The 14,023-nt window shown below is 42.7% G+C and overlaps 1 protein-coding gene across 1 annotated transcript in view; it reads right to left on the reverse strand.

The window, feature by feature from the left end:
• LOC126209898 (visual system homeobox 2-like) overlaps positions 1-14,023 on the reverse strand; it is a 608,517-nt gene that overhangs the window by 206,698 nt on the left and 387,796 nt on the right. The window contains exons 3-4 of the mRNA XM_049939020.1: positions 8,820-8,907; positions 4,200-4,323 (exon numbers count right to left, since the gene is read on the reverse strand). Of these exons, the coding sequence (XP_049794977.1) occupies positions 4,200-4,323; positions 8,820-8,907 (212 nt within the window). The remainder of the gene's footprint in view (positions 1-4,199; positions 4,324-8,819; positions 8,908-14,023) is intronic.

The raw sequence follows: 14,023 nt of genomic DNA on the forward strand, positions 1-14,023 counted from the left end.
TTCAACTTTCCCCACAGAGAGAAATCCGGGGACGTCAGATCCGGTGAACGTGCGGGCCATGGTATGGTGCTTCGACGACCAATCCACCTGTCATGAAATATACGATTCAATACCGCTTCAACCGCACGAGAGCTATGTGCCGGACATCCATCACGTCGGAAGTACATCGCCATTCTGTCATGCAGTGAAACATCTTGTAGTAACACCGGTGGAACATTACGTAGCAAATCAGCATACATTGAACCATTTAGATTACCATCGATAAAATGGGGACCAATTATCCTTCCTCCCATAATGCCGCACCATACATTAACCCGCCAAGGTCGCTGATGTTTCACTTGTCGCAGCCATCGTGGATTTTCAGTTGCCCAATAGTGCATATTATGCTGGTTTACGTTACCGCTGTTGGTGAATGACGCTTCGTCGCTAAATAGAACGCGTGCAAAAAATCTGTCGTCTGTCGTCGTCCCGTAATTTCTCTTGTGCGCAGTGGCAGAACACCGTCGTTTTTGAGACTTCCGATTCTCGCGCAATTTGTGTGCTATTGATGTGCGGATTAGCCGCGATAGCAGCTAAAATACCTATTGGGCATCATCATTTGTTGCAGGTCGTGGTTGACGTTCCCCATGTGGCTCAAAACTTCCTGTTTCCTTAAATAACGTAACTATCCGGCGAACGATCCGGACACTTGGATGATGTCGTCCAGGATACCGAGCAGCATACATAGCACACGCCCGTTGGGCATTTTGTTCACAATAGCCATACATCAACACGATATCGACCTTTTCCTCAATTGCTAAACGGTCCATTTTAACACGGGTAATGTATCACGAAGCAAATACCGTCCGCACTGGCGGGATGTTACGTGATACCACGTACTTATACGTTTGTGACTATTACGGCGCCTTCTATCACAAAACGAAAAATGTGGTCCAACTAAAACATTCATATTTCTTTACGTGCTACACGCATATGTAATAAAAAATGGGGGTTCCTATTTAAAAAAACGCAGTTGATATCCGTTTGACCTATGGCAGCGCCATCTAGCGGGCCAACCATAGCGCCATCTGGTTTCCCCCTTCAAGCTAGACGAGTTTCGTTCTTTGTAGGTTTTTCGTTTGATGCTTATTTCGTGATATATTTGGCCCGCTCACTATCAATGCACCACCCTGTATAATAGAATTGGAACTAGCCGATGTCTGCACATAGGAGAGATTTAAGAAAACACAATATGAGGGGTCTTTACAACAGCAATAGAAGCCAAAACGATTATTTTTAGAATTTTTGCTTGTCTGTCTGTCCGTTTCGGACATCAGATAATCATGAGGCATGTCCAGGTACAATGGCCAGTTACACTCGACTCAGCAAAAAAGAAAGGGGCGTAAATCTTGTAACAGCTTACAGTGGAAAAAACGTCTGGCATAGGCGAGCGCCATGCATATTCGATTACGTGGTTTCTGCTAACCTCCCATCCAAACATGATGCCGATTCACTTTATCGCAGGTATGGCAAGTGGCTCCGTCACTGATCACAATTTTATTAAGAAAATCATCTTCAGTCTGCATTTTGTTACACATTTCTACACAAAACTTAGCTCCTTTTCCTTCGTCGGTTTGTCTTGAAACGTCCCCTTAGAACAATTCTACACGACTGTGCTTAAACCTGACACACAATATTCTTTTTTTTAGCGCAACGCAATCTGACTTTCAAAAAAATCCCTACAAAAGAATGGCCCTGACTAACATTAACTATACCTTTCACAAATCACTTACCTCACAAAAATCTTGGTTACTCCCACTACTGCAATACAGCAAGCGCCACTACTGCCAACTAAATAAAAGATTCAAACTATGGAAGGCACTAACTACTGATAGGGATAGTTACCAAATGAACGATATTAATAGAGAACAAACAATGTATTTACCTTGATATCATATATATATATATATATATATATATATATATATATATATATATATATATATATATATAGAGCAGTTCATGACAAATTTCAAAACTCCGCCATCTCTCTCCCCACATCCACCACTGCTGGCGGCTCACCTCCAACTGCCCAACGCTACGCGCTGTTCACAGCCAGCTGCCTAACACTACAATGGCGAGTATTACAACAATGCAAAGCAGCCACAGACTGCACACAGCACAGCCAGTGATTTTCATACAGAGGTGGCGTTACCAATAAAAAAACCTAAACAGCCTACTTACAGTCTTAAAACTTGTAACAGTTCCAAATTTTAAGGTTTGGATGACAGGCGTTTTCGTAATACCTTCCACACTGTAACGCTAGGCACATTCAATTCTAATCTGGCGTGTCTCGTTGATATACCCGGACTCCGAACGTAAGACTGCCGAACTTGTTCAGTCGCTGCGTCAGAGACTGATGTCCGTTCCTGACCCGATGCCCTATGTGATACACAGCCAGTTTCGGTGAAACAGTTGCCCCGATTAACAACAGTTTGCCTTTGCGGTGGTGATCTGCGATATCTAGTCCTGAATTGGCTCTGATCTGTAACAGCGGATCTGGATTCATGAAACCGTAAACAGCACTGCGCAACCTCTGCATCGTTATACGACTCCATGATGACGGCTGGAATGACACATTCGTGCATGCCACCTAGCGGGAACGTCGGCAATTATCAGTGTTCAGCTTGAGTAAATCTGGAAGATATACTGCACTCAGTGCCGTACCAAACATTTCTGTAAGTTAATTAACCTTTTCACGATTAAAGTTTACTTTCGTATAACTTAATTTATGTGCGGCTGGTCCCGGCGGAGGTTCGAGTCCTCCCTCGGGCATGGGTGTGTATGTTTGTCCTTAGAATAATTTAGGTTAAGTAGTGAGTAAGCTTAGAAACTGATGACCTTAGCAGTTAAATCCCATCAGATTTCACACACATTTGTTTTAAACTAATTTATAAACACCCTGCAATTCTTTTCAACTCGCCGCTGTTTTATAAACCCGAGATCAGTTGCGACCACTCTGCCTCTTTCAAATCGCCTTTTCCAAATGAAATCTGCTTTGTTTCTCCTTTTTTTTGTAGAAAAGTCTTTTGGAGCAATTGATGTACGGGTTGGTTATAATTAAACTGTCTCTGCTTGTGCTCTATTTACCGTGCGGGTACCGAACTTTATAGGAAAGATGTTCAGATTGCCTGCTGCAGGATTATGTTGTTTGTACTGTTAGTGTCATGACGTGCCGTTAGGCGCCGCTACTGGTACGGCGACGCAGGGTTGAAACACAAGATCAGTGTTGATTACAGTTGCATACAGTAAACGTGCGTCTGGACAAGGATGAGCAGCACTTTACTAGTAAAGCTGTTTCATCAAAACAATAGCAACATTGCTACTGCTCTTCGCGAGTACTGACGCATTGAACAAATATGGTGATGTCCTCTTTCCGCACTGGGGTTGAAGGACGTGACTCGGAAGCTCGAATTAGCTCATCATTTGAGAACTGCCTCTGGGAGAAGCCGACGGGCAGTTGCGCCAAGAATTCTTGAAGAAGTTACTGCTGTCGTTGCTGAGAATGCTGGATGCCTCCAGCAGAACCATTTTTCAGAAAAGCTACCATCAGCAGAAATATTTTTAATTTTTTGCATGCATTTTACAACAAATGTAAGGTAGATATTTGTTACTGAGTTCTTCGAGCATTCGTGCTGAAACTGAATATGCTCGGAGTAATTACAGTGATCTGTGCTCACTGTGAATGGGTGTTAGACAGTACAAAGTAAGATGTTACCTCCTAATTGTACCTGTCTTCACCATAAGGGCGGACTGCTGCTATACTCTCAGATAGTATCAGCAGGTTTGAGTGTACTGATTGTAATGTTGCACTCACTTAAATTTCTCGTTGCACTATGTAACTCTTTCCTACTGCTGAGTATATAAATCAGATAACAGTCAGAACGAGTAATGAATCAAAATTTTGTATAAAAGGAGCAATATTTTCAGGGCATTTTTAGTGAGGTGATATCAGTTATGTAGGGGCCTGCTAGGCTTTAATCCAAAAAGGAGTAAGAGGGGTCAACGTGCTTTCAATCGATACACAAAACTGCAAATAAGATGGAGCTTTTGCGTTGCTCCTGCTCGCATGGCGCCTTCTTCATTTCTGTCGTCGTCTTTTCACTCACGCTAGATACGTGAGTGCTGGTTGTGGGACCTCGAAACGTTCGGCACGGTACCTGTATCCTGTCCTCGGGCAGGTCCGTCTTGAGCGACAGCATCTCGCGAGCGTACACGTCCGGATAGTGCGCCTCCTTGAACGCCTTCTCCAGTTCCTCCAGCTGGTAGCTCGTGAAGATGGTCCTGTGCACACAAAGCCAAGCAAACCGTCTTACACATACATTTTCCTTTTAGCTATACTACTATACTGACACGAATTATTTACAGAAGAACAGAAAAGAAAGGAAGATCAGTTTGGATTCCGAAGAAATGTTGGAACACCCGAGGCAACGATGCCGCTAAAACTTACTTTAGAATATTTACAGAAGTACAGAAAAGAAAGGAAGATCAGTTTGGATTACGGAGAAATGTAGGAACACACGTGGCAACGATGCCACTACGACTCACCTTAGAACATAGATTAAAGAAAGGAAAACCTATTTTTATAGTGTTTGTAGATTTAGAAACTAGATTGGCGAAAAACCAAACTTGGTGACCTAGAAGTAAATGAACTAAAGTAATTTAACCAACTTGGAAGAAAATGGTTCAAATGGCTCTGAGCACTATGGGACTTAACATCTATGGTCATCAGTCCCCTAGAACTTAGAACTACGTAAACCTAACTAACCTAAGGACATCACACAACACCCAGCCATCACGAGGCAGAGAAAATCCCTGACCCCGTCGGGAATCGAAGCCGGGAACCCGGGCGTGGGAAGCGAGAACGCTACCGCACGACCACGAGATGCGGGCAACTTGGAAGAAAAAAAACATATGAAGAACTTGAGGAAGAAAGTTCTGAGAATGTACTTTCGGAGCAAAGCATTGTATGATACTGAATGACGGACAGTGAGAAAACCGGAAGATAAGAGAAGCGAAGGGTTGGAGATGTGATACTGTAGAAATTCACTGTGTATATAATCCAGTATGTCCTTTAAAAATCGGATTCTGGACACAGAACACAATAAGAGCACACATATGCCCGTCACTAGACCAATCTACAATATTTTCTTGATCTGGAGTTCAAATTCAAATGGCTCTGAGCACTATGGGACTCAACTTGTGAGGTCATTAGTCCCCTAGAACTTAGAACTAGTTAAACCTAACTAACCTAAGGACATCACACACATCCATGCCCGAGGCAGGATTCGAACCTGCGACCGTAGCGGTCTCGCGGTTCCAGACTGCAGCGCCTAGAACCGCAAGGCCACTTCGGCCGGCCTTGATCTGGAGTTCATAAACTAAAAGTAACATCTGCAAAACAATATATAATATGTGCCAAACAGGGAGAAATTTTAAAACGACAGTTTGTGAATATGTGAATAATAGTGAAAATAATCCATCAGCGTTCAGCACACATCTCAAAGAATGAAGGGCATCTCACAGTGGCTGACGATGTTACACACAGCTGACACAGGCAGATATGTCAACATCGTTGGCGAAGTAGGTATCTTTAACCACGTGAAAAGGGATCCGAATAATATTCTAAATGAGCAAAGAGATCTACGAAACAAAAATTTCTTCGAAAATTTCACAGATGTGCTCCCACATAGAGAACTCGTCAGGAGATAAAATGACTTGATTAACTACACACAACAACCAGTTTGCTTTTACAGAAATTATATATATATGCTACAGGGTGGGGCAAATAAAAGAGGCCCGGAAGAGTGGAAACGATTGGACGGGAATGCATGCATATAACCACAACTCGTGACGTGCACACCATTTGTACGCCCGCCAGGTGATCCACACAGGTTCAGAGCGCAGTGCGGTTTGCGTAAATGTGAGTGAAGCAGTGTAACGGGGAAGACGGTACTCAAATGGAGCAGCGTGTTTGTTGTGGAAAGTTACGTGACAACAAAATCGTGGAAACGGTGTGGTCAGTTGTTTGCTGACAAGTTTAATGGTGTCAAAGTGCCAGCAACGCTTAGTCCGAAAATGGCATCAGACATGATCTGTTTTGCACAACTCGAAAAACATGGCATTAAAACCGGCAGATACTCCTCAGTGACTCAAGTTTTGTGAGTGGCTGTTCACTGAGATAATAGTGAATGACTTGGACACGGATCTGTTCCTTATGTCTGACAAAGCCTGGTTTCACCTGAGTGGTTATGTCAACTCACAGAATGACAGGTTCTGGGCAGCGCAGAATACTTCAATGAAACACCACTGCATGGTCAGGAAGATGGGGTTTGGTGTGCACCGTCTGCACGCCACATTATTGGTTCCATTTTCTTTCATCAGACGCTGACTTCGGTGTCTCACGTTACCAAATTTTGAAACCGATTGTGGCAGCATTAACGGAGAAGGAAGATACCTACAGTTACTTCCAACAGGCTGTAGCAACTGCCCCCAAGACGGCCGCTGTGGCAGAGTGGTTATAGGCGCTTCAGTCCTGAACCGCGCTGCTGCTACGGTCGCAGGTTCGAATCCTGCCTCGGGCATGGATGTGTGTGATGTCCTTAGGTTAGTTAGGTTTAAGTAGTTCTAAGACTAGAGGACTGATGACCTAAGATGTTAAGTCCCATAGTGCTCAGGACCATTTCTTTGAACAATCCTCGTAGTCTTCCAGAAGTGCAGCAGAACATTCCGGATGAGACTGCAGCAACTCCAGGAGTCCAGCTTCGATCCACATTCAGCAACTTGTTGACCATGACCCAAAAGTGCCAAGGGATGAATGGTGGGCACTTTCAACATGTGCTATAGTCAGTACTGTATTCCCTTTCCTCTGCTGTGTTTCTTTGTACCGTTGTACCGTGGAAGTCTGTTCTCCGGGATATATATATATATATATATATATATATATATATATATATATATATATATATATATATATATATATATATAGAGCGATCATAATGTTTCCGTCTGAGGGCGACCCCGCAGCGTATATTCAACGTAACGCGACCCCTCACCCATGTCGGTATATAAATGGTTCAAATGGCTCTAAGCACTATGGGACTTAGCATTTGAGATCATCAGTCCCCAAGACTTAGAACTACTTAAACCTAGCTAACCAAAGGACATCACACACACCCATGCCCGAGGAAGGATTCGAACCTGCGACCGTAGCAGCAGCGCGGTTCAGGACTGAAGCGGCTAGAACCACTCGGCCCCAGCGGACGGCTCGGTATATAAGCACCGACAAGTAGGCAAGGGATTAGTGTGGCATTCGTGTCTTTCCTACGTGCGTGCGGTAAATGTGGAAACGCGAACTAGGGCGACGCTAATACCAAATGCGCCAGAAGAGGACCAACGTGCGGCTATTTTTTTCTGGCTGCCGTAGGACGAACACAGGTGGACATCCACTGGGGAATAAAGAATGTATATGGGGCACCATATCTATGGGAAACCGCCGTTGTGGAATGATGCGTGACAAGGGGTGCAGCGGCTTCATGATAATGCACGTCCCCATACCGCAAATGTCGTAATGCAAAATTTACGGACGCTGATGAACTTGTTGTTTAGCGCCCTCCACCATATGTCATCATTATTAGCAAAAGTTACGCCAATATCGGAAGTTCACTGAGGCTTTTTGCGGATGATACTGTAGTATTCGAGAGGTTGTAACAATGGAAAATTGTACTGAGGTGCAGGAGAATCTGCAACGAATTGACGCATGGTGCAGGGAATGGCCATTGAATCCCAATGTAGGCAAGTCTAATGTGCTCCGAATACAGAGAAAGAAAGATCATTTATCATTTAGCTACAATATAGCAGGTCAGCAACTGGAAGCAGTTAATTCCATAGGCATTAGGAGTGATTTAAAATGGAATGATCATATAAAATTAATCATCGGTAAAGCAGATGCCTGGCTGAGATTCATTGGAAGAATCCTAAGGAAATGCAGTCCGAAAACAAAGGAAGTAGGTTACAGTACACTTGTTCGCCCACTGCTTGAATACTGCTGACCAGTGTGGGATTCGTACCAGATAGGGTTGATAGAAGAGATAGAGAAGATCCAACGGACAGCAGCGCACTTTGTTACAGGATCATTTAGTAACCGCGAAAGTGTTACAGAGATGATAGATAAACTCCAGTGGAAGACTCTGCAAGAGAGACGCTCAGTAGCTCGGTACGGGCTTTTGTTGAAGTTTCGAGAACATACCTTCTCCGAGGAGTCAAGCAGTATATTGCTCTCTCCTACGTATATCTCGCGAAGAGACATGAGGATAAAATCAGAGAGATTAGAGCCCACACAGAGGCATACCGACAATCTTTCTTTCCACGAACAATAAGAGACTGGAATAGAAGGGAGAACCGATAGAGGTACTCAGGGTACCCTCCGCCAAACACCGTCTGGTGACTTGCGGAGCATGGATGTAGATGTAGATATAGATGAACTCAAGTCCTGATTTCTCTCCATGCGATTATCACGCCTTTCCTTGAAAAGGTCTTGAAGGGTAGCCAATTCCTGTCGGATGAGGATGTGCAGCGGGGGCAGTTACAATCTTCTTCACCCAACAGGACACGGTGTTTAACTAAACGAGTATATCAAACCCGATGTGCCGGTGGGACGATTGCCTCAATGCTCACGTTGATTTTACCTGGTTGGCATACCGATCCTGGACTGTTCAAACGGAAACTTTTTGATCGCCCCTTACATGTCAGTAGAAGGACAGACTTATGTGTGGACAAACCTGTGCCGCCTCTTCTTCTTCTTCTTCTTGTTGAAGCCCAGGCCGTCCGCAGAGAAGTCCTTCCCCGCGTTCTCTGGGAGGCCGAGTCCTGCGAACACAAACGAACACAGGCGTGCGTTAGCGACCCGCCAAACGAGGCAGCTACATACATACATACATAAATTTATTATACGGCCGTCCCCAAGTGCAGCCGTATTTTCTTTTTTAAAGCGCGCTCTTGCTGCGGCGTTGATTACGAAGTATTGTATATGAATATACATTATGCACAAAAACCTAGGTTAGCATCTGCTAACGAAAAACGAAACGAATAATTTCCAGCTGCCGACGATAACAAATGCTGCAGAGACCGCTCTTTGGCGTTTTCTTGCACGAGATCGAAGAGGACTGATGTTTATTTCCGTCACGATCGTTCGATGTTGCAACATCTACACTGTGAACTGAGCGACAAATACGCCTTTTTCTGTGTCCGTTGTCGTTGCTGAAGAACAAGACTTGTTGTCACGCCTCGATTTTAACAGATAATAAAGGACTTGAAGACGGTAATAATTATTTCACTTGAAATGTTTTCACTTGAATATTTGGGTACGGAATACGCTATATTCCATTGTCGCTTTTTCCCTCAGAAATTGGTAGCATTTATAAAGGATATCCTGGCAGAAGAAGAACTGTAATTAATAGCTGCCACGGGAAGTCACAAAAAAATAAGCTCATCTAGATTCTGTTTTTACTGAATTCCTGTTGGTCCTTCGTGAAAAAGTCTAATAATTACAAAAGGGAAAACCTATTCTATAAACCTTTCACAACTCTTTTTCCGCGATCCAAGTTTCGAAACGAATCCTCGACATTCAATTTCAACGTTGAATATCAGGATTTTGTTATCAAGCTTCGTAGCGCCAGAGCCCAAGGCTGATATTGGGGGCTGATTGTAGTTTTCCATATACATGTAACTGTCGATGTTAAAATGCCTGGAGATCGAATTTGAAGTTCTTCGAAACTGGCAGCGTTTAATCAAGAACATGGTGACGAAAGTAGATTATTTATTTACTGTGATATGTAGACGTAGCGTGTTTAAAAAAATAGACAACGAAATATTCTAAAGATCAAAAACTTTATTTATTTTTCACATAAAATTTGCAGTAAGCAAGTGCTCATTTTATTTAAATATTTTACTGTTGAGCTACAAATGCATTAAATGTGAAAATTGTCGTGAAACTGAAACACTGTTGACTTCAGTGCATTCGTTCATAAATTATACAGCAGGAAATGACGGAGAACAATGGTTTTACATTTAAAATTGAAGCAGTCCCATATTACCGAGGATCTTCGACCTGGCAGGGACGCGGAAGTCAGTCAATACGAAGTGTAAGAGACGAGCAAGAAATTCATAAAATTAGTGTAGCTGCTCCACATGTCCAACGTCAGTTTTTATTGTGGAAAACCACTTGTTAACTTGTTTAATAGGATACAACTAAACCGATTTCTTTTTTCCCTCAAATGTTCCAACCCCTCCCCCCCCCACAATATATATATATATATATATATATATATATATATATATATATATATATATATATATATATATATATATATATATATGCACAGGCTCACACAAAAGAAATGTGCCGTTTCCGTAGCACCACTCTCGGAATGTTTTCCGAATTTTCGGCGAGACGCTGGAACAGTTATCCCAGTTATTTATAGAATAAACTGCAGTTAAGGGGGCACGTTACGCTCAGGTTCGCACGATGGACACAGTCCGGCATCGAAACTGCTTCACAGCATAACACACCCACAGAGCGTCTCCTCACGCCCCTACTTCGACCATACGTACAGGATTAAAGGAGTAACGCGTCCTAAACGTATATAGCACTTTTTGTGTTTATTTCTGAATGTTACAGAAGCGGACACGCCCTTCCGCCACCCACAACGCGCACGCTGCTTGGTCCACGTATTTATTTTCATATTATTGACGTTTGGTGCACGCGACATGCTGCCAGCGCTATATTTTGTAAGTTGCACGGCTCGCGATTAAAACGAAATTTATGTACGAGTACATATAGAGCACGTAGTGACTGACATCATCTCATAATTACACATTACGGTAACAGAAAACAAATGCAATTACTTCAGATTATTTAGGGAAGAAAAAACGGACTAATTTGTTTTGAAGTGATGCCGCAATATTATTTTTTTGGCTCCGCGGTGACTACCATAAGACAAAAGTTTGAGCTCGTACAAAGTTTCTTTCCTGACAGCGAAACAACTCACACGGAGAGAATATTTCATTCAAATTACCTTCTAATGTTTGGTTACAAGCGCAAGTTAGGAAGTCTGTGACGTGTATCCTGAAGAGTTCTCCATGTGGTAGAACTGTTGTTCTGGTTCGTACCAAGAGCTCGTCGTCCCCGAGACGTACCCTCAGTTCAGCTCCACGCTGTTTACCTTCGCCCAGAACACACCAGGAATCGTTAATAAGGGGTACAGTCTGTGTTAGCAGCTGCCACACCCCTGCGCCTAAGGCTCGTTACCGTCGACGTGTTATCGATATGGCTAATTAACTGTCTGGATCGGACTCAGGCGCGCAGCCCATGCATCTACACTCACGAGGAGAATACGACAACTGCCATAACCTAATTTCCCAGAAACTTAGCTTTGCAGGAAAGGGGTCAAAATAAATAAACACATGTCTCGGCTTATCCGTCGATACTCGACCGTTTCTGAGAAATCGACGGTCAAAATTTTCGAGGTACTCTGAGTGCCTTTAAGCAAGTAAACAGTTCAGCCTAAGCACCCCGTGTTCCTAACCCGATTTCTATTTTTATTTTTGTTTTTCCATTTACCTACCCGCGCCCGTAGAAAATTACTACACGAATGTTTTCCAATGTGTATTGAAATAACGTTGTCCTTATTTGTTTACTAATTGTATGTCTGGTAAATAAATTTTAAAAAATAAATGAAATGGAAAATTATTTTAAATTGTTTTTGATGAAATCCCTTACAGTGTCTTGATTCATAATCAATTGCAAGCGCCAGTTTTCGGAAAGTGATCCATTATGTGTGGTTTGCCGCGAAACTATTGCCAACCCGTGAAACCTTCAGCAGTTTTGACGATGTTTCTTTCACGAATGAGAATCATACGAAGAAATGTCATTGTGGCAAAATTGTCTTCATGCGACGCACGTGGTGTTCGGAATCTCTATATTTCGAATGTTTCTACGATCGGCGTCATCTTCTTTCAGAAGAATAACCGTCAGAATAAAATATAAGCATTAATATAAGAATTAAATATAAAAATATGAAAATTAAAATGATTGTAGCTCCTGAAAATACAAAAAAAAAAAATGGTTCAAATGGTTCTGAGCACTATGGGACTTAACAGCTATGGTCATCAGTCCCTTAGAACTTAGAACTACTTAAACCTAACTAACCTAAGGACAGCACACAACACCCAGCCATCACGAGGCAGAGAAAATCCCTGACCCCGCCGGGAATCGAACCCGGGAACCCGGGCGTGGGAAGCGAGAACGCTACCGCACGACCACGAGATGCGGGCTGAAAATACCATACACACATATATTAGACGTATAATAAATGTGTGACATTGTGAACCAAACATCACTGTAGTATCCTTACACGGACATGGATACATAAATGACAAAATAAAAATAAAATAAAATACAAACAATAATCGAGTTTATAACATGGGATGCAAGAGATGAGATGCGCGACGCTAGCCACTGTGTCACTATTTCGGCTAAGACAGTTACGCTCTAAAAGTCATGTAAATTCGTCGAAAACTTCGACTGCCTTTTTCTCAGGTACGGATGCAGATGGCAATGGAAACCACTGCATTAAAGACACGGAACGTGTAACTGAAAAAGTGTCATGATGATCTCTCTATTGGCAAAAGATTCCGGAATAGTCCCCCATTCGGATCTCCAGGAGGGAACTGCCAAGGGAGAGGTTACCATGAGAAAAAGACTGAATAATGAACGAAAGGATAACGTTCTACGAGTCGGGGCGTGGAATGTCAGAAGCCTGAACATGGTAGGGAAACTAGAAAATCTGGAAAGGGAAGTGCAAACGCTCAGTCTAGATATAGTAGGGGTCAGTGAAGTGAAGTGGAAAGAAGACAGATGAGTATAGGGCAATATCCACAGCGCTTTGAGGGTTCCGCGCAAATTTAATTAGGTGTGTTGACAGTTCATCCACCCTGGGTATCGAGGATCTCGACGATTTTTGCCGATTAGCGACTTTGATACTGGGAAGATATCGGTCAGGGGAATTCCAAGATTTTCGAGAAAGTTTTATTTTTACGTCTGAAGTGCGATAACGAATAACAAAAGAAATATTTTTTGTGTGGCATAATTACAGATTGACAATTTTCGGATTTTTTCCTTTAATTATACTGTGAAACATTGGCGTTTGTCAAATTTCATGATTCCAGGTCAACGGGGAGCACCATACAGGTTTTTATGAGTGAGTTTGCGAATTTCAAATCACTTGACATAAATGACCGTACCTTTTGATTTCACTGACTTAGAAGCTCAAATTTTTACACCGTCAAGGGACTATAGACCTCAGTATGTGAAATAAATTTTAATTTGATATGCCAGTCTGTTGAAGAGGCTAAAAGGATCTTAACATACAATGGGCAAACAGAGAGTCTGATAAGAAATGGGGCCGGCCGAAGTGGCCGTGCGGTTAAAGGCGCTGCAGTCTGGAACCGCGAGACCGCTACGGTCGCAGGTTCGAATCCTGCCTCGGGCATGGATGTTTGTGATGTCCTTAGGTTAGTTAGGTTTAAGTAGTTCTAAGTTCTAGGGGACTAATGACCTCAGCAGTTGAGTCCCATAGTACTCAGAGCCATTTGAACCATTTTTTAAGAAATGGGAAAACTTTTTTTGTGTGACATGATTAGAAATTACAACTTTCGGATTTTTTTAGCTCTACCGCGAAACATTGATTCTTGACAAATTTCGTAATACAAGATCAACGAAAAGTACCTTATAGATTTTGATGAGTGAGTTTGCGAGTGTGAAAATACGTGACTTAAGTCGCCGCATCTTTTGACTGGATAGACTTAGAAGCTTCAATCTTTTTACACCACCAAGTGACCATTGACCTTGGTATGAGGCACAAATTTTCAACTTGCTATATCTACCCGTACCTGGTAAAAAAGTTTTTTAACAGACGGACAGAGA

Source organism: Schistocerca nitens, chromosome 10, assembly GCF_023898315.1.
Source record: "Schistocerca nitens isolate TAMUIC-IGC-003100 chromosome 10, iqSchNite1.1, whole genome shotgun sequence".
NCBI lineage: Eukaryota > Metazoa > Arthropoda > Insecta > Orthoptera > Acrididae > Schistocerca > Schistocerca nitens.